The sequence below is a fragment of the Pipra filicauda genome, unplaced genomic scaffold (genome assembly GCF_003945595.2).
Source record: "Pipra filicauda isolate LSUMZ 115617 unplaced genomic scaffold, ASM394559v2 scaffold601_size279085_pilon, whole genome shotgun sequence".
Classification (NCBI taxonomy): Eukaryota; Metazoa; Chordata; class Aves; order Passeriformes; family Pipridae; genus Pipra; species Pipra filicauda.
The window spans coordinates 15069-38850 of NW_024104756.1; the positions used below are offsets into that span (position 1 = coordinate 15069).

A 23782-nucleotide genomic window follows, 5' to 3' on the forward strand; every position below is an offset into this window, starting at 1 on the left:
ACAGGGAAACTGCCACAGGGCTCCCCACCTCCCACTGGCACCCAACTCCCTTAAGGTTAGGTGTGGAGAAGGACTTCTGGCCCCACGCTTTGAGTTCCCGGAGGATGGTCACGATGGGAGCGTGTCCCGAGGGGCCGAGGAGCGCGGCTGGCAGCTCACACCGCGCCTGCCGGGTCAGCAGTGACGCCCACCCCGGCAGCAGCCAGCCCGGCCGCGTCCCGCACAGCAATCTTGGAGCAGCTCCCAGTGGGACGCTGCTGAAAAAGATAAAAGGAAAGACTCTAAAAATAAAGTCAAACCAGCCCAGTGCCCGATTCCTTTGAAAACAGAAGCGGTGTTGGGGACGAGACCTTCTGAAACACTGGGAGCTGAGGCAGCGGCGGCAGGGCCACGGGAGAACCTAACGATGCAATTAATCCTTGCATTTACGTAATGGGAAAGGCACAGGCAGAACAGATTGCAGGTGGCTGAGCACTGGGAAGGATGGCAGCTCCTCGGAGCAGGACACATGGATTTTAAGAAGGGCTGGATAATTTTAGACTCCATCACATACATAAGTTGCCATATGTACCAGCACAGAGGAAAGTTCCTTTGCATCGTGTATTAATTCTGCACCAGTGCCCAGGGGGATTTCAAGGGGACAGGACATATTTCTCCCAACAGTGGTGACAGACAGAGGGATTGGACTCGACAGGTGACCAGGATGGTTCCCTGGGAAGCCCTATAGCGACACTCACTGCAATAAAGGCTACTGGGTCTTTATTCTTTGCAAATATATCCAATCCTTTCCCCTGGGCCCTCAAAGAATGTAGAGCTGTACGGAGCAAGATCAGACAGAAATAGCCAATATTCAGGGGATGGGATTAATGGATGGGGTACCCTGGGAGATGGGAATGTCCCACAAGGGACACACAGCACCTGGAGGGGCAGGTGAGATGGAGAGAGATGCTGCCAAAGGCAAAGTGGTATTTTAGGCATGGCCCTTGGAGCCTAATCAGATGGAGGAAGGGGACTTGGAAGATAAAATCAATAGCTCATAGAGCAAAATTATCCTCCTCCTCCTCCTCCAGCATGGGAAGCTGCCTGGCACAGGCATAACTCCCAGTGAGAGACTGTGCCCCCAGAGAGGGACCCTGGGAGCAGGGATTACGATGCCAGGGTTTTGTTTGCTCATCTCCATGGCAAAAGCTCTGATCCCAATGGGCCACAGAACCCGGCAGCCACATAGTTACACATTCTTAACTGCAGAAGCAGGGAGCTGCAGGGAGGGCAGACACGGGCACGGGAGGACAGGGAGGGACACCTGGCACCAGCCATGGCACCTGCAAACACCTCAGCCCTGCGAGGGGCCAGGGAGGGCTCCCCCCGCCAAGGCTTTTACCAGGCGATTTGACGCAGTGACCATTTAACTGGAGGGTAATTACAGGAGAAGTATTTAATGGAACTGAAAGTGTGTCCAAGCCCCTGTGCTTCTGCTAGTGCAGCAGAATTCCGTGTGCCGCCTGCCAGGAGGGAAAGCTCTTCAAAGGAGCTCTCTGAACCCTCGGAAATGCTGAATTATTGCTGGGTTTTTCCACTCCCGTGACGTCCGAGCGCACTCCACTCTCACCAGGGCTTCTCATCCCCCCCCGTGGGGGGAGAGGGGCCACAGCATCCCGGCAGGCAGCACAACCCAGCTCCCAGTTCCCCACACCCTGGGCAAAACCCCAATCTTCTCAGAGCAAGCCACTGCCAGGGCTTTTTTTATCTGTTATTTTAAAGACCATATATTTGCTGCTGAGATGAAAGCGCTGAGGTTTGGCCTTTCTGGCCACCTTTTGAAACGGCTCCCGGACAGCTCTGCATCAACGGAATTAATTCCATGAGAAAATCCATTCGAGACTAATGTCTTGCTACTGCAGGAGCACGCAGTGGCAGTGAACAGGAGATATAAGCTCTTAATTAAAAACAAAGAGAACCTCTATCCCCCAAGGCCTTTATTTCAACAGCTCTGGTTAGGGAGCCTGTATTTTTCATTTTCCCAATAAAAACAGCTACGAGCCACAACTCTTTGAAGACCCTCGTCAAGGCCTCGAAGCTGCATAAAATTAAAACCGGAGAAAACAGCTCCGTTTCATTTGGCAGGGAGAGATCTGGAGTTACCATTATGTGCCAGATGCTGGCTGCACCCGGCCAGGGCTGCACTGGAGCATCCCAGCCCCTTCCTGCAGATGTGCCATGTGGATCTCCCTCTCCAAAGCAGAGCTCTGCACTCATCCTCATCCCTGACATGAGTCTCCTTCTGTTCTCACATGCCCTGGGCAGCGGGATGCCGATGCCTCCTCCTGAGCATCGCGGAGAGTCTGGAGCAAACTGGCTGGACTTGAGAGGCTTTACAGCTTCCCCAGCCATCAGAACTCATATCTGAGCCCCAAGAGCCTCATACCCTGATAAAGCTGCTTTTGGACAGAACAATTCAATCAGGAGGGTGTTGTGGCCACCCAGGGGGGATCAGCCAGACTCGGCCACAACATGAACCTACTGCTGGTTAATAGCTTGTAAGGAAAATAATTTACAAAAGCCACGAGGCCTAGATAAATGGGAGGAGACGTGGCAGGAGCCTTCTTTGAAAGCCTTGGTCCAGTGCACAGCCAGTTCCTCCGCTGCCTGACTCACTGTGCCATGAACTGCCTTGGGTCCTCTCTTTACACCTGGTAAATCAGGGTGATCATTCTAAAACCCAGCCCAGGGAGTGTTAGTCATCCTGAGGTAAAAATGCAGCTTTTCAGCAAAAAACCCACCAAGGTTCCTGGTAACCTCCTAATATTTTGGGCTGCACTGATGAAAGAAGGAAAATATCATGCTGCTGCTGCTTAGTGTTCCTGCCAAGAAGGAAGATCCTACAGGCTTATGCTAAAGACACTGGGACTTATCTTCTCAGGTGTTACAGCAAATATCACCGAGAAATAAATACTCAGTGAGCAGCAGAGGAGAGTTTCTGGCTCATTGAGACGCACGTGGGAGGATGTACAGAGGCACACTCACCATCTGTGCATCCCGGGGAGGGAGAGTCCCGTCTCCCTCGCAGGGAGAGCTCAGCTGATGGCCACGCTCCTTCCTTGCTTCCACCATCATCCTCCACCCTTCAGGAGAACTACAGCTGCTGCACGACCTTACAAGGCATCCTTTGGGAACCTCATGGGAAGGGTGACCGGCTGTGCTGGCCCAGGAGACACCATCCAGCCCCCTCACCTCCTCTCCATCCTCTCCGGCTGCGGCATCTCCCCACGCCTTGGCACAGCGGATCAAAGAGGCGGCTCCATCCCGACCGCCCAGGGTCTTCTTTTAAACACATTTTATCTTTAATTAATTCCTTTGAAGCCTTTTGCATCCACTATCTCCTTGCATCCAGCACCCCCCTACTGCACCCTGTTTCTGGAGGCAGGGTCATCCCCAGCAGGAAGCCAACGTGTCTTTATTACTATTTATTCCCAACATGCTCCCAGCCGGTGGCAGGGAGGGGGCAGCAGGTGGGCTGGGGACAAAATGGGCTGAAACCTGGCTGCTGGCACAGCAGGCACTCACACTCACACCCACGCAGCCCCTGCCTCCACCTGGGAGCACTCCAGCCCTGGGAAGGGGGTGTCCCTGAGCACCAGCTCCATCAGGAGCTCGGAGAGCGTGGTGCCAAACGTGCTGCCACCGGCCATCAAACACCACTGAGAGCAGCAGACGGCACGTGGAGTTTTCTGCCTTATAAAGCACTTAAAGGTCTAATTAAAGACAGCTTTATCCTAATGCTTCTGAAAGGAGCCTCGGACAAGCCAGTGAGTGCAATTCCTGCATCACTCTGACAGCTTCAATTCATTCCGCTCTCCTCTGCCTTGGCTGAGGCTGTGGGACTGGGGGATGCTCTGCCTTGGTGAGGAGCCCAGCCCACGCACAGAGTGCCTGGTGAGGGCTCCTCACAGCCCTTCCCGCTTGCAGCACGCTGGAATTTTAATTATTCCTCTCTTTCCCTGCTCCAGAGTAAAATGATTATGACAGCCCCGAAAAAGGAAGCACATTTTTGAAAAGCACAAGCATAACCTACGCCTGGGTGAACATCTTGTGTGCCCAGCTGATGCCAGCAGTGCTGTGCCGTGCCACAGGGGTGGCATCAGGACAGGCACACCTGAGCTGCAGGTCACCTGAACCCCTGTGGCAGCACCCACTGAGCCAGGGCATGAGCCAGCCGCTCCTCTCATCCCAGGCCTTACCAGCCATCACTTGTGTGCCATCTCTCCTGCCTATGAGCTGAATAATTCCTATTCCAGAGGAATATTTTTAAGCTTGTTTTTGCTGCCAGTAACTCACGGAGACATTGTTTCTGGCTTTTTTTTCTCTCCTTCTCAGTGAGGAGGAGGGGGGCGAGAGGAAGATGTCACAGAGCAGAGCTGTGTTGTTCATCTCAGCGACTGCTGCTGCCTCCACTCAAGTGTCCCCCCCGCTGTGAGCACCCCAAGGACCCCACAATCCCACAGCATCACCAGGTGCCCCGAGGTGAGTCCCGCTCCAGCAACACAAGGAGGGACAGAAGGACACGGCACAGAAGGGACCCGGGGGCAGCAGCACTGCTCTGCTGGGATTGAGGGAATGTGGGTCTGCACGGCTGTGGGACAGCTCTGGGACAGCTCTGCCAGCTCCTGGGGTGATCCCAGCTCCTGCGAGTGCCACACGCAGGTGCGACCACCCCGACCCCCCAGGCAGCTGCCAGGGACAGCTGAGGGACCACAGGCAGCAAGAGCAGCGTCACACCCGCCCCGGGCTCCCGTCACCGGACAGGGACTGGCAATGCTTGCTCAGGCAAATAAACCGTACAGGCGAGTTACCTCATCCTCATTTGTAGCCATATGTTTTTCCCAGCAGAGAACAAACACTTCCAGCCGCTACAGCTTATATAACAGAGCGGAGCAGGGCTGGGGAGCTGCACAGCCTTGCTCAGGCACCGCGCCAGCAAAACCAGCGAGAGCACGGACCCTGTCTGGAGACGGCGTCGGCTGCTCGCTTCTGAAACGCCGTCCCGGGGCACGGCAGGGGCACGGTGCTCCTGCCGGGAGAGTGCGGGGAGCCCTCCTGGGCTCTCAGCCCCAGCACTGGAACAAAAAGCAGATCTAGAGCTCAGGAGCTTTTCAGCTGAGGGTGGACGGGCTGGGATCAAACAGGGCCTTTAGCCCTGTAAAGGAGTTTATCACATTCACCGCTCAAAGAGAAGTTAATTAGCAAAAACTCCGATCCTGGAAAAAGCCCCTAATGAGAGCTAAAGCCAGCAGATTAAAGCAGCTGGGCCCCCTGGGAGCTGCCGGGGCTGCAGCTCCTGTTATTCTGTGGCCAGGCGGGACAGCAGTGGTGGCACTGGCGGGTGGCACCAGTGGGTGGGTGGCAGCACCACTGGCTCGTCCCCGCCTAAACAAGGCAGCTCACTCCAGTAAGTCTCAGAGCCCCAGCACATGCCAGGAGTTATCCTCCCACAGCTGGGGCAGGCAGAGGGGCTGCTGCAGCTGGCTGAGGGAAAAGAGCCCACGGGACCCCACATTCCTGGATCAGATGATGCCACTCAGGCTGAAGGCACTGCCCATGGCAGGTCTGGGGAGACCTGACTGACAATCTCACCACACAGCGAGGGCTTATCAATACTCCCTCGCTAATCTATCCAGCCAATTCCAGTGTTTGTAAAAGGTGTGTAGGTTGGGAGTTATTTTGCCTCTATAAATAACTCCTTTAAGTCAGGAAAAACATCCTGGTTGCATCGTTTCTTTCTGCCAAGCAGGGCATGCTGGATAAATTAATTGGGATTAAGATTAGGCCATAAAATTCCTTTTCATTTCGACTAGAAAATCACAGTGGGCTCAGAACAGTCGATGTACAGTGAGTAAATTCTGTAAACTATCCACTGATATCCCACGGTTTAATATCAGCAATAACAAATATAATTTGCAATAAATGTGAAGCAGCTTTCCCATCCATGTCCACGCAGCAGCCAGCGCTGGGGGAAGGCATCGCTGCGCCTCAGCGCTATTACGGGAGACGGCTGTGGATGGAGACTGTAATGGGGAAACACAGCGAGCGGCTGGAAAACACCTCGGGTAAAGGCGATAATCAGCACTGCTGTTCACCTCCAAGCATTTCTTTAATGTCACACTAACTCCTGTCCCAGGCAGCGCTGACACTGGGACACTTGTCTCACGGTGACCCCTCCGCTCCAGGACCCCCCAACCCTCCCGATGACGCCGCCATCGCCCCGGCCCCTGGCAGGTCCTACCTGTGCTGTCTCCCAGCCCGCGGGGTGGCCGAGCGTCTTTGCCTCCACTGCTGTGGCCGGCGGCCGGTTCGGCGGTGCTGGTGCGGCCGGGGCTGCTACGGGGCACGTCCCCGCCGGGCACGGGTGCCGGGGTGCTGGGGGACGCGCGGGGCGGCGTGGCAGCGGTGGCGGCGGCGGCGGTGGTGGCGGTGGTCGTGGCGGCGGTGGTGGTGGTGGCGGCGGCGGTGGCGAAGGCGCCGGGCAGAGTGCTGCTCTCCAGGGAGTCCTCCTCGCCCGTGGGGCCCCAGACGATGACCTCGGGCAGCACCGTGGGCCGCCCGTCCCGCGGGGCGAAGCCGCGGCCGCGCAGGTGCCGCCGGCCCCTCCGGGAGCGCGGCCGGCGCAGGGGGTGGCCGGCGGGCAGCGGGGCAGTGAGGGGCGGCCGGCGGGAGCGGGGTCTCTGCAGGGGGGGCGCGGGGGCGCAGGTCCAGGGGGGCCCGGGGCGCCGCAGCTCCTCCCCACTCCCCGCGCCCCACAGCGAGCCGCGGGACAGTCTGTGCCGGAGCGCTGGCCGCGGCGAGAGCCTCCCCCCGGCGCCGGTGGCTGGGGGCTGGCAGCTGGCAAGGTCCATGGCTAGGTGGAACATGGCTATTAAAATCCAAGCATGGCTTCCGAGCGGGTAACCTGACCTGTGGACAGACAGGGATCGCGTTAGAAGGGAAGGGAAGGGCAGCAACCCCGCACTCCCTCCCAGCACATCACACCCTGGCTCTCCAAGCCCAGCCACCCAAAGCAGCCCCCAGCCTGCACAGGTGCCATCGCCCTCCCTGGCACTCCAGCCAGAGTCCCCCAGAATGACATCTCAGGGCACCCTGAGCCCCCTCCCACTGCAAAACCCACCACCACAAGCATGGCAGACTGAGGATCCCCAGCCACAACCATGACTTTTCAATTGGTCTGGGAAAGCTGGGAACCACCTGAGGATGGGTTTTACCAGGAAGGAACTGAGGAAGCCAAACAGCCCTTTTGGGTGAATTACCCCAAGCAGTTGGCAGAGCAGAGCACAGGGGTATTGGGGAGCCTGTCCCCTGCTTCCCAAGCCAGGCACAAGGAGCCGCCCCACAGGCAGCACTATAAATCCCTCAAAGAGCTGGAGCAGATGAGTCCGTGGGCTCTTGCATTTGCACATGTAACCCTTCTCCTACTATGGCAGTTGCCCACACCGCAGCAGGAGCATCCTCCCACGGAGCATGGCACATCCCTGCTGTGGCACATGGCACCCAGCGCCGAACACAACCCTGTGGCACAGGGAGGGCAGGACGAGCAGCCCCTCTCGCTGCCCTCTCTGTTACAGAGCAGCTGGAAACACCCTGAGCTGCCAGCAGGCTCAGCAGTTACCATTTTGGTTTGATGTAACCTGTCACCAACACGTCACATCACGTCACAGCCCTCTCCCTTCCCCAACAGCACCGCACCGCGCGAGGCTCTGCTCCCCCTCCTCTGAGATGCTGCCCCACGTACAGCAGCAAGAAAATGCCTGATAAGCAAATTTTTGTTGTTGTTTGTTTTGTTTTGTTTTTGTTTTTTCCTGGAAAAAAAAATCATTAGGCTAAAGCCCAAAAAAATCTTTACTCCATTTTACTCAGCTTTTACACGAGAAAGACTTTTGTTGAACTCAGCAGGAGTTAATGAGAGCTTTACATGGCTAAACGGGCTAATCCTCCGCAGCAGCGCCCGCACAGTCCTTGGGAGCACGACAGAATGTGCATCTGGTTGACAGAAGCATTTGTACACTCCCTCCGTGCGTGAGCAAGTGAAGCTAAAGGAGCTGACCTGGATACTCCCAAGCACAGGCTTTTTCTGCTCAGAGGATCTCTGCTTTTTTCCTAATTGGGTATTTTTTCAAAGCGTAACAGCATTTATTTTGGGGAGGGAGAAGGCAACGCAGGGAAAGAGTGCAGAAGGAGAAAGGGAAGAGCCAGAAACAGACAACAGAAACCAAAATAGTTCAGGCTGGGGGAGGAAGGATTTCAAGGCTTTCAAAAACCACAAACCACCCAAATCGTGGTGGGGGTGGGTTTTTTTAGAGGCTGGCAGAGCGGTGTCAGCACGAAGAGTGTCCCCCATGTGCTGTAGGCAATGCTGTGTCTCCACCGGCAAGAAGTCAGGAGCTCAGGCTCCATCCAGCCAGAGCATCAAGCACGGACTCACCTTTGCAACACTCATGTTCGCTCCAGCAGCACGTCAGGCTCAATTTCAGCCTCTGTCCAACTCCCCAGCATCACCTGAAATGTTTCCTTGCAAGGAAGGAGAGGTGCTGGGCATCTTCTGGCACGTTACTCACACCCAGGTGCCACCTCTAAGCACCTGTGACCACCTCCAGATCTTGTCCCCTTCCCAGCTCTCTGTGTTGCCCAAACTCAGAGCTTTTATGAACAGCTAATGAACGAGGCGAAGGAAGATGTGCCCACCCAAACCTGGTGCTTACTGCACCCCAGCCACTGCCTGGAAGCTTCTGAAAGACAAAATGTGGGTTCTTGGTGCTTGGAATTGGCAGCTCACAGGAAAAACAGATATTCCCTGTTTCCACCTCCTCCTGCCTCCTCATGACATTCCAGTCTGCAGCTTAAGGGGTTTGCTCCTGCGGGACCTGCCCCAGCATCACTGCATCGTTCATGGCAGCATCGGGAGGATGTGTGGGAAGAGGCAATGTACAACCCTCGTTTTCCCCTGGGTCATGCTGGAAACTCATGTCCCAGTGTGGCCAGGCAGCGTCAGCGATGCCCAAACAGCAAGTGTCCCTCGCTCATGCCACCACTCCCCTGGCCAGAGGCTCTGTGACCGGGAAGGACATGGTGGGGGTCATCCAGATGGGGCAGACCCCACCCTGCCCTTGGGCCAGTGTGGGTCACCCTCCCACCTGTGTCCCTTCCAGCGATGCCAGACAAGGGGCTGTCACCCCAGGAGCACCCTCCTGGCCACCCTGCTGGCTGCCACAGCCCCAGGAGATGGATTCAGGGATGGAAGCAGCGAGTCTGGTTACCTCGGAGGAATTTTGCGTGGCATGCGATCTTCTGAGGGCTTTGCAACAACAGATAAGAGCAAGTGTCCTTCAGAATAAATAGCAGCGTGTAGGAGTTGCTGTTGTCTTGGCAACGCAGCGTGATGTGCCCGGCGCGGCGGCGGGGATGGATGCGGCAGCGCGTGGCACGGCCAGCGGCAGGACCACCTGGCCCTCCCCTGCCGACCCTCAGACCCCCACCCTGAACCAGCACCCTGCCGAGGCAGGGCAGCGAGACAGACATGTCCCAAAGGCACCCTGGGAGCGGGGATATATCCCGCCTGGAGCTCCTGCCACTGTGTCCTTGCCCCAGAAAACCTGGGCTGTTCCACGAGAGCCTGCTGCAACTGGCACGGCACGGCACGGCACGGCACAGCGCCCGGGGAGCCCCCGCCTCTCCACCTCCCTGCCGCCCAAACAGGCAGGAGAGCATCGGGAGCCTCCTGGGAGCGTGAGCACAAAGTCACCACTGCTCAGAGCCTGGGAAGGCGTTCCAGCCTCTCCGAGACATCAAACAGCTCAAACACCTCTCCAGTGGCACAAGCTGCCCCTCACTGGAGGCAGAGCAGAGCCAGAGGATCCTCCACTGCTCCCACCACAAGGGATCACTCCCTAACTGCACCCAAAGAGAGGCTCTGGCATAGGGAAGGGAGCGCATTGTCCAGACACACACGTAGCACCCATCTGCCTTGGTTTGGGGGCACAGAGCCAGCCCCGGCTGGGAGCACGTGTGGGCCAGAGAGATACATTGGGAAAGGCCTTGGTTATGCTGCTCACTCAGGAATCAGGGATTTGGTTATTCCTGACACCCCCATAAACACATACAAGCTTTCTTGCAAAGAGATTTGGGGAGCGTGGGCAATTTTCACATTACTTCTTTTCCCATCTTGGAAGTACATGGGAATGTTATCCCAAAATACTTCTCAAACTCAAGGAAAAACTCAGTAAAACTCTGAAACTGGGTTGGAAAAAGAAATGCATAGCAGAGATATTTGAGATGAACTCCTTTCCTTGCTCTCCTCATCCGAGGCCTTTGCTCCCACCAACTACAAATTCACTCCCGTGGCTCCGTGGATAGCGAGGCAGCCACACTCCCACCCAGGAAGGGGAACTTCTACAGATATTTACCTGCCAGAAGCACAAGAGCAGATTTCAAGGAAACCACTGAGCAAATGACATGGATCGGGCACACCAGGCACTCTGGGACTCTGCTGAGTCCATCTGTTCCAAAGGTGACGGAGCAGTGGGTGTCAAAGGTGCCACTGCAGCCACTGGCTGGAGCCACTGCAGCCTCCACACCCAACATGACACCTTTCAGAGCCCTCCTCTGTATGAAACCCCTTCCTGAATCCTTCCAGCTGCAGCCATGTGCTTTGAAGAGGAGGACAGTTGGCACTTGAGAGGGAGATTAATTTCAAGGATGCTGGAGGACACGAGCTCGCCGCTGCCTTCGGCAGTCGGGAAGAGGCTGCCGTGGAACTCAGCTGCTGCCGCCACTGCACACGTGGTGCCAACCTCCACGTGCAGGGAGGGAAAGCAGGAGTATCCAGCATGAAGTGGGACAGAAGAGTGCCCACCCCAGTGCCAGGGACCTTCAGAGGATGGTGGCACCTTGGGGAGCCCTGATACTGCAGACAGGACACAGGTTAATCCAGCGCACCCACTGTGCTCCCAGAAACCCCCAGCTCTGGTAACGTGTCTGAGAATTAACTGGGATCATGGCTTTGACAAACATTGAAACACCACCCGTCAGCACTAACCCACTTCCCCGAAGCCTCAAAGGCTCACTCGAGTGCAGTCCCTTTCATAAGGTCCTTGTTTGCTCTCCAGCACCAACCCCTTTCTCCCCTGCCTGTGGAAACACTTCACAGGAGCATTAACTGCAGAATAGGCTGATTTTTAATGCAGAATTATACAAGTGGAGCCATTCTTCCATTTCATGCCTCCCGTTAGCTAATCTATCGGTATTGCTCAGGGAATCAAGGTTATGTCCTTGTTGGGCTGATTTACGAACTCTGAGCATTTCATATCTCCAAACACTGAGCGAGGCAGAGACAGAAATATTCCTGTGAATGCCTGGAGCAGGAGCAGGAGCTGTGGTCAAAGAGATGGGGTGATGTTTGCTTGAGCCAGGCATGACACGGCAGGGAAGTGGGTGCCACGCTCTGCCATGCTCTAGGAAAAGCATCCTTGGCAGTGTGGCTGTGTGTCCTACAAAGGTGTTCGGAGCACGGCACGTTATGAGAGTACGTGCAGGAACTCGCTGCATACGGAATAGAATGAGGCCGCTGCATCCCACGGGTGACTTTCACGCTGGAGCAGGAGGAAGAGGGGAAAACTTCAGTGGCAGATACTTGGCCTGCAATTGTTTGTCCTCGCTGAGGTGGGGACTGCAGCCCCAACCGCAGCCGCTCTCCTCTCCATCCCGCTGTCCTGTGCAACAATCCCTGCAGTGCAGCAACTGTCCTTTGCTGTCGCACTACCAACCACTGCCAGGGAAATAGAGCGTTGCTGTCCTGCATTCCAGGCTGGACTGGGACCCTCCCCAGGGCTGGGAGGGGGGAAGATGCATGTTCCCATCCAAGGGCAGCATGGCTGGGTGCCAAAAGGCACGTGACAAGTTACACCATGCGATCAGCAGGAGACCTTGTGGACCACCCCAGTGGGGCACCCAGCATGTCCTACACCACACCACCAGTGTCAGTGGCACCATTGGGACCTTTCTGAGCCATGTTCTGCTCCGGGATGAGTCGCTCTGATCCCAGACCCAGTGAGAACTGGGAACATACTATTTATTTACTGTGCCGTCTGTAGCCCCAACTTCTTCCAAGATAATTACAAATTTGTGAAAATATGGTTGCCAAGCTCTTTAAAGCCAGGACTGGGACTTAAGGCACAAAGGCTGACACATAGTAGCACCTAAGTAAATTAAATGTGCCACATCACTACCTATCTATATTACAGACCTGAGCTTCAGGATTACCTGCTAATAAAAGTGATATTTAAAACAAGTCCTAAGTTCCTCCGCTGCCCCCTTCTCCCCACAAGTAATTAAACTGACGCTGCTTCCCGCAGAGGAGGGGATGGGATTTATCACGGAGGGAAATCAGCAGAGGGTGAAATAGGTAGAATCCTCATTGCCACGCTGCCACAGCCTGGCAGACAGCAAACACCCACTGCCTTGGGAAAAGGGGGCGGAAAGGGGTCAGTTGGGACTGGGAAGTCAGCGGTGCCCCCAGGATGGAAATGCCAGGATGGAGGTGGCTGGATCCATCCCTGGCTGTGCCTGGGGAGCCGTGAGAGGGGGGCAGGAGGGCAGCCGCGGTGGAGGGGAGCTGCTCGCTCTTCTGCCTCTGCCTTGAGCTCACCCAGCTGCAAATAAACAATTTTACCATTTGAATAGCCGCGAGTGCGGAAGGCATAATTAATACCCAGCGGTACCATCAGCCAATGTGCTGATGCGGGAGGTGCAGCCCTGCCAACGCCGTCAGCGCTCAGCTCTGGCGCTGCAGCGGCCTCGGCTGCTCTCGCCTCCGGGCCCGTCCTTTGCTGGAGGCACAGGAAGGGCAAAGCCCCAGTGCAGGTGCCTGGGGCTGGTGCTGGAGCCCACCAGCATGGGACCCCTCTGGCACATCCCACCCCTGCACCGTGGGAAGACTCAGGGTCTGGCAGAGCAATGTGGGGGAGAGAAAAATGGAGTGGACAGCAGTGGATGCACGTGGCATTGCTGCGAAGGCAAGAGCTGGTTGGCTCTACATTCCCACTTGCTGCCAAAGCCAAGCCAACCTTTAACCCTAGGTTTCAAGTTCAGTTCCCATTTCAAAGACTGTAAAGGACACTGACAGGACACAGGGTCCAGTGCCTGCGGCCAGCCTGGGGATGAGTATGAGAGCTGAGCTTACACAGTGAGCTGGCCAACACCACCCATGATGGCCAGCCCAGCTCACCTTGCTCTAGAAAGGGCATGACATCTGCTGTAGAATGTGCCCGCGGTGGGCACGGTGTGGGTGCTGCTGGACCATCCCCCTCAGTGGGCACGGTGTGGGTGCTGCTGGAGCATCCCCCTCAGTGGGCACGGTGTGGGTGCTGCTGGAGCATCCCCCTCAGTGGGCACGGTGTGGGTGCTGCTGGAGCATCCCCCTCAGTGGGCACGGTGTGGGTGCTGCTGGAGCATCCCCCTCAGTGGGCACGGCGCAGCCGCTGCTTCCCCCGCCGCCGCCCGGCCGGCAAACACTGGGTGCATTTAGCGTGGCAGGGCTGGACAGTGGGGCATTTCATCAACCCGGCGGCAATAACACTCAGCTTTTGTCCCGCCCGGATAAAGGGGGTTTGTGAGCACTGGCTTTCCAGCCCAAACCTGCACCTGTCGCCAAGTTACTCCACTTGTCCCCCCCCGAGCTCTGTGCCAGTGCTGGGGACCAGGCAGCAATAAGAGCTCCAGCTCAGACACAACTTGCTCGGAAGTTTCAGATTTCCACACCCACCAAAATCTTGTTGAAAAGCCACAGCTTCAAGCTCTGCTATTGCTGGTACTAAAAACAATCCATAAACCTAAGGAAATCAGGGTTTCCCCCCTTATTTTAGCTTCCTCTTAAACCTCCTCGTGTATTCCACCTCCTCACGGGCACCACAAAATCACTGCCCAGGCTTTACATGCTGACACCAACCTGGGAGGTCCCAGCACACAGGATGGTGCTGCCCTCTCCCATCCCCATCACGGGAGCAGAAAACACTCCTCCATGTACCAAAACCATGGAAAAACCGGTCTGCTGAGGAAATGCGACTGCAATGAGCACGTTAAACCCAGAGCCTGGAGATTGTCCCTAATGCTGCCCACAATAAATAAGGTCAATAAATAAGGCTGGGCAGGACGGTGCATTTCCCTGCAGCCACCAGCCAAGGAATTTCTGCTTTCCCTTCTTTGCTCATGAATTTTCTTCCTTTGCCACATGTCTGCCATCCTTCAGGATCATCAGGCCTCCTCCTTGGACAAAGGGACCACCGCATTGGGGTGTCCAAGCAGGATGCAATGCCCAAACGCTGTGGGATGTGATGGGATCGGATGGAAGAATGAGGCTCTCCCCACCAGGATTGCAATAATCCTGCTCGATCTCAGACTAGAGCTGGAGCCTTATGAGGGGTTTCCCTCCTCTGAATGCATATCCACAAAGTGATTCTAAGAGACAGCGACTAATTCAACCCAGCCCTCAGCTCTGAAGGACCTACAGAGAGGAAAACTGTGGCACAAGCTACAGGTTACACCACCCTTTAACCCTGCCACTTCCTGGGTAAATAATCTTATTTTCTAAATGAATTTGCCCAAGAGCATCATTACAATGAATGCAGGAAATGCTCTGATCTAAAAAAATAAGGTAAGTTGGCTCAGTACATCTAAAGCAGCAGCTTAATGAGCTTTAAAACAAAATAATTAAAAGAGGTCTGTGGCATTGTTGTAACACAATGTGTCTTTGCAGGAGCTGTGCATCGGAGCCCACTGCAGCATCTGTATCAACGGGAAATACCACCAACCATGGAACACAATCAGGAGAATATATCTCCTAATGGGATTTTTTATGATGAGCTCCCAAAGAGCCCTGCTTTCCCAGGAGCACAGATAAACACTGACCCGCTGGAAGTGTCTGGAAGACCAGCACAGGGCCCAGCTGACCCCTTCCCATGGCAAAGGTTGGATGTCTGCATAGGGAAATCCGACTAACTCAGGTCTTCACTCCAGCACCATGGTCTCCTGGTGGAGCTGCTCTCAATTTGCAGTGGAGTGAGTGAGATCCAGACCTGTCTTTCTCCCAAGAAGTCCCTGGCAGCCCAGGGATGCATAGGCTGCCGGGAAACCTCAGCAGCCATCCCCAGGAATGAACACAGGAAACATGTCAAGAGTTTCAAAAGCTCCTGAAACTCTTACAGAAATGGAGGTGAGAGGAATGAAGCCTCTGAAAGCAGAGAGAGGCACAGATGGCTTTTATGGAGCAAGAAATACAATGGGAAAAAATGGAGCAGCAGAGCTCTCTTTGAAGGTGTGAAATGTCAGCAGGGAAGCCAGGAGAAAGCCAAGGCCTTGAGCTGGGAGCTGGGAGCTCAGCACAGGGCTGTGTTGCCTGGCTGAGGCTCCAGCTGCAGCACAGTGCTGGGGAGCTCCCAGCCCCCTGCTCCCGAGACAGCACCAGCTCTGCCCAGCCCCTCCTGGGGACATCCCACTGCCAGAGAAGGCTCAGTGTGACACACAGCACAGAGAAATGTGAACAGTCCAAAAAGATGTTGAAAAAGCCAAGCCAAAATAGAAAGCAAAGGCAGCGGAAATGAACTCTGGGGCAAAGACTCTTGATCCTGTCACAGAGAGTTTTAAATCCCCTTTTAGCACCAAGCAATTTCTTTTCCACAAAGAAGAGCCTTTCTCCCTGCCATGGCCACCTCACTGCATATACAGCATCCAGCCAGCTCACAGGCTCTCCCATTCCACCCATGGCAAAATCCTGGTGGATCAAGGTGATGGTGAGGAGAAGCCTCCAGCACCTCAAGAACACCGTGCCACTGGGGGCAAGTCCCACAAGTCAGGAATCACTGTGCTCTGCATCTCATTAAAAAAACAATAATCCCCTTTGTGGGAGAGATTAAACTTTCGGAGCATCATCTCTGACGGGTCAGCAGCAAGGGATGACCTCCTGCATCCCTCAGTATCTCAGTTTCCTTCAAAGGCCCCTGAGCCAGCAGCCTCACTTCCACTCCTCATCCATCAAAATTAGCAAAATTGATTTTGCCAGAGAATATGCCACTTTGACAGGAACCCAGAGTAAGTCCTGAGTACATTATGTTGGAGGAGCAGAGCCTCTTACAAAGCCCAGAAACAAGAAGATGAGTAACTCATCCTTGTCCTTCCCACGGAAAACTGGAAAACCCATGAATGGCAGATACTTGTAGAAAAAGGGCTGATTCTCTTTGGGAGCTCTTCCTAAAATAACACATCCGGACTTTCCCTACATCACATCCCACCGCTGCAGACTCAGCTGTGCTTTGGCTCTGGCCGAGCAGAGGCAGAGCTGACCACGCTCCCAGCGGGATGCACGGCCTCATCTCCCGGCATTAATCACCCATGTTCCGGTGGGTCCTTAAGTGGATGTCCTCATCCATGTCAATTAACTGACGCTTCATTACTCGAGTGCTGCAGACAGAGCAGAGATGCTATCGCAGGCTCTGGGAGCAGGGCTGAGGTCACGCACGGGACTCCGGCAATTATGGAACATGTCCCTGAGGAAGCCGTGCTTGCAGGAGGCTCGGCTCACCAGGCAGGCAAATCCCAGGGGGAATAACCCGGGCTCCCCCCAACCTTGTCACATCTTCAACCTGAATGACATGCAGTCAAGTGGCAACATCAATTAGTGCCGTTTGCTCTCACCGGCGCCTCAAATGCCGCTGAGCAGCGAGTCCCTGGCCCTCCCACACCGAGCACAGCAGCTCTGCACAGCTCCTAAGCCAGCAATACACAGCCACATTCCCAACTTATAGGGCCATAAACCATGGCTGGAGTTTCTCCTGACCATCCCAGGATGCTGCAGAAGAGGCACAGCCAATACCCTCGTGGACAGGAGCCGTCGATCCCCAACAAGCCTTAACTGAGCACCACAAATCCGCTCTCCCGCCTGGCACATGCAGTCCCTCACACGGTGTGTGCTGTGCTGCCGGAGTCCCACAGCACACAGTCACCCCTCACCGTGGGTCTCTGTGCCAGCACGGCCCCATCCCCTCGCTTCTCTTGTGCTAGGGCACATGCCCTCCAGTGAGCTCCTGTTTTTCCACCTCGAGGATCCAAACTTGTCTCTCTCTTGCAGGAAGCACCTCGCCACTCCCAGACATGTTGTTTTTGAAGCAACTTCTCCTCAGCCTTTATTTGGAAGTCAGTGGAGTTGGCAGCTCTGGCACCACAGACAGGCCAGGGAACTTCACTGCTCCCACCCTGCCACAGCTAAGCCTCATCCCATGGATGCTTCAGCCGGGGTCCGGAGCAGCTCTGCAGCCAAGGCTCCGCTTTTCCTCCCTGCCAGCTTCTGCAGTAGGAGATGAAGAGTCCTTTCCATACCCACAGAGATGCTGCGCCAGGGAACGGCTTCTGCTCCCAAAGGTTTTGGCTCATGGGGACACAGCAGCCACTGGCAGAAGGGACACAGTGCCGCCGGGATGCTCCAACACTGCCAGGAAAGCAGAGCTGCCAAGAAAGACCTTCAGAGCAAACTTCAACAAAAATCATCGCATGTCAAAGCGTATCTCCTGCCTACGCATCATCTCCAAGTCACAAGGAGACATTTTGCAGATCAGAGTTGGAAATGAGCACTTTGTGAATGACTGGCTTTATTTATTTTTTTAAGTCCTCAGGCAAGTCCCAGTGGGTGCTTTGGCCTCCAGCCCCAGACACACAGTGCCTGCAGACCCTGTCCCTGCCCGTCTCCATGGAGCTGCTCATCCACCTCCAGCCAAGCTGTGTCTCTCCTCCTTTTCTCACTGCTGCTTGGGACCAGAAATGCCAAATCCCTCAGCACTGCTGGAAGACACATCCAGCTGCACTTGAGGTATGTCCCCACCCTGCTCCCAGAGCACCCCGTCCAGCAGCCCTGGTCCCAGGTGAACGTGCCTCTGCACAGCACCCAGCCCTGCCACCATGCCACGGGCAGCATGGGCGCTTTGCCTCCAGCCTGGGCAGCCGTGTGAGACAGTGGGGGGAGATGGAGCCAAAATGCCCATCGGTTCCTGCTGTGCCCCCACAGAAGGTGCTGAAAGGAGGCTTTAGTGCGGCGTCGCCTCGCAGAGCCAGAGAAAGCAACTGAGAATCCCAGAGAGCAGGAGAGATTCAGCAGCAGACAAAACCTCATTTCACAAGGAATCCTCATAAAACCAAATTAATGTTGAAGGATGAAGGCAGGTAAACCTCCCACGGTTAAGTTCAGGCCACTGAGACTCAGTTTAAATCTCTCAGCAGTTCTGATTTAATCAATGCATTTCCAAGTGAAATTAGATGAAGTACATCTCCATCACAGGAAATTATATAAGCTATCAAAGTCTGTAGGTGCAGGTCCCGGTAAGAAGAGCCACAGGAAATATTCATATCAACTTGAATTCCATTTTTAAGGACGTAGTTCAGGTCCAGAGTTTAACATTATTTCAGTGAAAAAAGTCACTCTGATGAAAACAGTAAGCCAAGGCAAGGAAGGGCCAAGCAGCAGCTTTGGGAGCATCCCCTGGAAAACCTGCAGTGGCTGCTGGGACACGGGGTTTGGCCAGAAACCCCCTCCCAGCAGTGCCACCCAGCACAGTGAGGGAAGGAAGATGGAAGGAAAGATGGAAAGAAAGACATCCACTGATCCCACCCAACACACTCAGCCTCCAGGAATTACCCTGCTAGAAGAGTTTTGCTGTCAAAACCAAACTCTGTTGGGCTTGAACTGCTGTCACCTACCTGGTGACCACCAGCTGTCAATGAGAACAACAGGCACCACAACCCAGAGCAGAGCAGCTCCTGCTCCTCTGGCTCAGCACATTGATTCCCGTAATCTTTCCTCCTGGTCCTTCTCCCATTAGTTATATTTAAAGACTTAGGCACGCATACATTTCCATAATGAACCTCAGACCTGTGGATTATTCATGGATTATTCACCCCCTACAAAGTTGTCCTTGGGAGCCACTGGCAGTGCTCACCACCGCCCTGTATACGTGTGCACCCTACAGATACTGAGGTAAATAAGCTGCGTTGAGAGAGCTCGCAGATCAGGTTGGGTGAGGGAAGATGGGAACCAGGCTGGAGAGCTGGCCTCTGCCTTGCTGCCATTCCCTGCTCCAGGCTGGGCTCTGAAGGAACATCAGCAACTCCTCCTTTCCAGCAGATGACCATTACATAAGGCAGAGCCAAGCCGCGGTGCCCCAGTGCCGGGAGCAGCCGGACCAACAGCTCGCCCGTCCTGTGTCGCGCACGCCAAGGGCTGGCAGGGTGGCTGGGACATGGGGCAGCCTCCAGCATCCCAGGTAAGCGTCAGCACCACGACAGCTCCCACCCGTCACCCCACCGGAGACACCACAAAGGCAACGTGGTGGCTCCGGCGTTATTACAACAATTATTCATGCTCTGGGAAGTGCTGCCGGAGCCCCGCGCCGCTCCCCTCGCTCATGAGGGAAATTGCTGCCGGCACGAGGTACGAACGGCTGCATAAAAGCGCAGTTTATTCAAGCATTATTGTGGCTGTTAAGTATCATAGCTGGTGACACCAGATGAATTTCTGTGGCAATCAATCCACCTGGGAGCAGCCAGCTCAGCCCCTGTGTGGATGCGGGATGAGTAAGGACTCCTCAGTGGAGGCCATTAACTCCCACTGCTTACTGCTCTCATTACTTCCCAGACTGCAAGGCTTGCATCTTTGACAAGCGGCTGAATCTACATTTGACAGCATGAACCTGGTGAGTGAAATTCATGGAAAATGTTTGCTTTGGCAGTAACTACAAGGCCCATAAAGTTTCCTCGGAGCCAATGCGCAGGGATGTATGCCTTTTAATGAGTTGTTTTATACAATTGCCGAGAAATTGCAAGCGGTGGTTTTACTCCTACTGCAAATCACTCCGGAGCTCAATGCTGTAAGAACCGTGGCATATTGTTTAAAACATTATATTCGCAGCTATGGAGGGGAAGTCCTCGGCGGCGCTGGCAGCCGGCACCCGCAGAAGGTGCCGTGGCCTCGCAGGCGCGCAGGCACTGACGCAGGCGTGTGCACGCACACGTATGTCCCCGCACACGCGGGGAGCGACAGGGCCACCGCCGTCCCCACAAAGAACAGACTTTGCCCCGCAGCACCCACACCTGCCGAGGGCGGTGCAGGGCTGGAGCATCCCTAGGACCTCCCAGGGGCTTTCAGGGCAACGCTGCTCACCCAGCCCCGCTCCAAAATGGAGAGCAGCAGCTCCCCTTCACATGAACTGAATAATTCTGAGCGATGCAGTTGCACAGGTCTTGCCCTCCCCAGCAGAGGACTGCAGCTCAACGAGAGGTCAGGCACTGCTACTGCCCCGGGGCGAAAGGGATCAGACTTGAAAGGAGCAGCAGGGTACCATCTCCCTGCCGCAGGCAGCCGCTCCAGGCAGAGGCTGTGCAGGGTGAAACAGGCACTGCAAAGCTTCACTGCTTCTCCTGGAGCTATTTTTCTAGTACTCTTCAAGAAAATGAGGAGAAATGACATGGGAAATGTCAGAAATAAAGCCAGAAGCAATTAGAGTTATAGAGAAGGGAGAGCAGCAGGCAAGGTTAGCAGTAAAGTTATCTCTTATTAAAAATAAAACAGGGAGGGACTGGAAGCTGATGAGGTGGTGGAGAGGACAGCCTGGCGCTGGGGATCCAGGATGAACAGCACAGAAATTCACAAGGCGAATGAATCGAGGAGGGAAGCAAGCAGAGGGCTCCCGTTTCCATTTGCTAAACTCTGCTCAGAAATAACAAAGCAGAGGGCATCCTCTGTTCCCAGCATTACAGCCTTCTGTCGCTCCGGCCCTGGGAAATGGGCTTTTCACCTGCCAAGGATAAATCCAGACACGAGGCACCCTGAGAAAACGTTCAGGTGCTTTCCCCAGGAGGAATTCCTAAGGTCACTACATCACCACGGACTCTGTCCTTCCCACACACAGCAGCACATCCTTGGCAGACAGACAAACAGACATCTCTGGCGGCAGCGTGAAGGTGCTCACGTGCCCGGGCCATCAGGGTGCACCAGCCAAGGGCACGGGACAAAGCTCGGGGAACGGGAGCCGGCTCGCCACGTGCCGCTGGAATACACGGCACGGCACACGCGAGGGTAACAGAGAGGCCGAGGGCCTCCCCCAACTCCTCGGCACAGACAAAACCTCAGTTCAGGTTTCACCCTCCAGGACTCCATCCACAGCTCGGGCAGACGGACAAAGCCTCCAGTGACTCGCCAGGGGTGACGGACAAAAGCCTCTCGCATCACCGCTCGCTGCCCGCGGCGCTCGGGGGGCCCTGCCCGCCTCCCTCCGTGCCCCCGAGCCACAGCCATGATCTGCTGGAGCGCAGGGGCGTGGGGGGCAGCGCGGGCTCGTGGGCTCCCCGAGGTGCTGCGTGGGGTAGGGGTGGTGGCGGGGCTCCATCCACCCATCCATCCATCTGCTCATCCCGCAGCCCCCTGGGCACCCAGTCCTGCTCTTTTTGGGGAGCAGCCGCAGGGCCTGACACGACCTGCGGTAGTGGGGTGGTTGCTCGGGACCCCTCGCCTTGGGACCCCTCCCGCAGGAGCAGGTGACGTGCCAGAACCACCGTCCCGTTCGGCAGAGGGAGGTTTGGGGTTTAGCCCCTGCCTCACACAACCGCTCAAATCTCGGACTTTCTAAACACAAAACCGGGTTGGGGGGAGCGGAACGGATCGTGGATCTCACTTTTCCTTAGGGTCTCACTTGTTTAACCCGCTGCTGCTTTCACTCGATTCCACCGAGATGGGCTTAAACCACCAAACCCCAGGTACTGCTGTGGCTCCGGGGCCGCGCACAGGCAGAGGCCGGGGCTCTCCAGCCACAGCACCATGGAAATAATAAGATTTCGGCTCAGATGACTTCGCAGCGGTAATGAAAATGTGTTACGTAACAGTTTGCCTCCGTCTCCTCTGCTTTGCAATTCTCGATTAATCTCCCAAACACATCCATCCATCCGTCCATCCATTCATCCATCCATCCATCCGCCCGCATCCCGGCCGCCCCCCCCGGCCCCTTCCCCCGAGCGGCCCCCGCCAGGGCGGCCGGAGGGGAGCGAGCAGCCGGCGAGGGGACAGGGAGCGCGGATCCATCTCCCGGGCAGGGCGGGCGAGCGGGGCGGGGGAGCCGGGCGGGGGGAGCCCCGGCACCGCGCGGAGCGAGAACCGGCCGCGCTCCCCGGACGCGCCGGCAGCTTCCGCTACACCGCGTGCTCGCCGCTCCGCTCCGCACACCGCTCCCCATCCCGCTCCCCATCGCGCTCCCCATCCCTCTCCCCGCTCCCCGCTCCAAGTTCACGATTTAACTCCGCCGCTCCCCGAGCGCGCCCGGCGGCGGGATGCGCCCGGCGCTGCCCCGCGGGGCCGCCGCTCCCCGGCCCTACCTGCTTCCCGGGAGCCGTCGCATCCACATCGTCACGTCTCGGCCCGGCCCGGCCCGGCGGGGCTCAGCGCCTCAGCGCTCCATCCGGGCGCGCCGCCCCGCGCCCGCGGCGGCGCTCAGCGGCGGGGCAGGCGGCGGCCGGCGGGGCGGGCATGCCCGGCGGCGGCGGCGAGGACGGGGGTCGCTGCTCCGGTGCCCCGGCCCCTCAGCGCCGGCGGGGCAGCTGCGCGCCCGCGGAGGATGCGCGCCCCATGCGCGGCTTGGCGTGGCTCGGCTCGGCTCGGTGCAGTTCACCGGGGCTCGGCTCGGCTCGGCTCGGCGCAGTTCAGCGGGGCTCAGCTCAGCTCAGCTCGGCTCGGCGCGGCGGGGTTGGGCGCGCGCGCGTCTGTGCGCGCACCCGCGGGGCGGGGGCGGGGGGCCGCGGCGCGGGGAAGTTGCGCGGGGCGGAGGCGGGGGCGGAGCGCGGCCCCTCCGCGCCGCGGCCGAGCGGGGGTGGACCCGGACCGGCACCCGCACCGGGACCCGGCTCCGACTCCGTCTCCGTGGGGGTCGCCGGGCAGCGCCGGGATCCCGACGAGAACGGCCCGTCCCTCTCCGGGACGTCGCCTCCGGCCGCCGCTTCCCCCCGTGAAGCTCTCCTTCCCCCGGACCCCACGAACAGCCGCTCGCCGGCGACCCCGGGGAGCGAACCCTCCGCTCCGCCCGGCGGACAGCGGCCCGGCAGCTCCGCGCCCCGGGACCGCGGTGTCACCGCGCGGAGCCCCGGTGCCCGCACGGGCGGGCGGCAGGGAGGTGCGAGTTCAATCCGTGCTTTGCGGGCAGGGCGAGGGATCCCCTGCAGTTCGGCAGCTCCGGGGAGCCCCGGCCCGCTGCCCCGCGGAGCGGGCCCGGCTGCCGCTGCAGCGGGCTCCACCAGCCGGCCGAGCGGGCATCCTGCTCCCGAGCCAACCCCGGGAGAGTTTCCATCCTTATCCTGCACAGCTGCCCCGCAGGGACAATGTCGGGCCAGCGGGAGCGCGGATCCGCAACCGCCGCCTCCGGCCCCCGCACCGAGGGATGTGCAGCCGCCACCGAATTCCCCCCGGCTGAAAGCGCCTTTCGTGCTCTGTGCTCGCCCAAAGACAGCCGAGCACAAAGGGGAGCGTGCGGGGAGAGGCGCTGGTTATTTTGGGAGGTGTTTCATCAGAGCCTGATGCGTTTTCTCTCTTTCCGGGGGTGCTGCCAGTAAGGAGCAACATTATTCCTGGTGTACTGAAAGAAAAGTGTGTCTCTCAAAAGCCAAGCTGCTTTGAGTGGTTTCTGTTCAGCTGCTGCAATAAAAGAAGTTTTTGTATGAATCT

The 23782-nt window shown here is 56.9% G+C and overlaps 1 protein-coding gene across 1 annotated transcript in view; it reads right to left on the minus strand.

The window, feature by feature from the left end:
• Positions 1-22548, minus strand: part of AJAP1 (adherens junctions associated protein 1) — a 35981-nt gene extending 13433 nt beyond the window's left edge. The window contains exons 1-2 of the mRNA XM_027751396.2: positions 22444-22548; positions 6281-6948 (exon numbers count right to left, since the gene is read on the minus strand). Of these exons, the coding sequence (XP_027607197.2) occupies positions 6281-6948; positions 22444-22472 (697 nt within the window). The 5' untranslated portion in view covers positions 22473-22548. The remainder of the gene's footprint in view (positions 1-6280; positions 6949-22443) is intronic.
• Positions 22549-23782: the final 1234 nt, after the last annotated feature.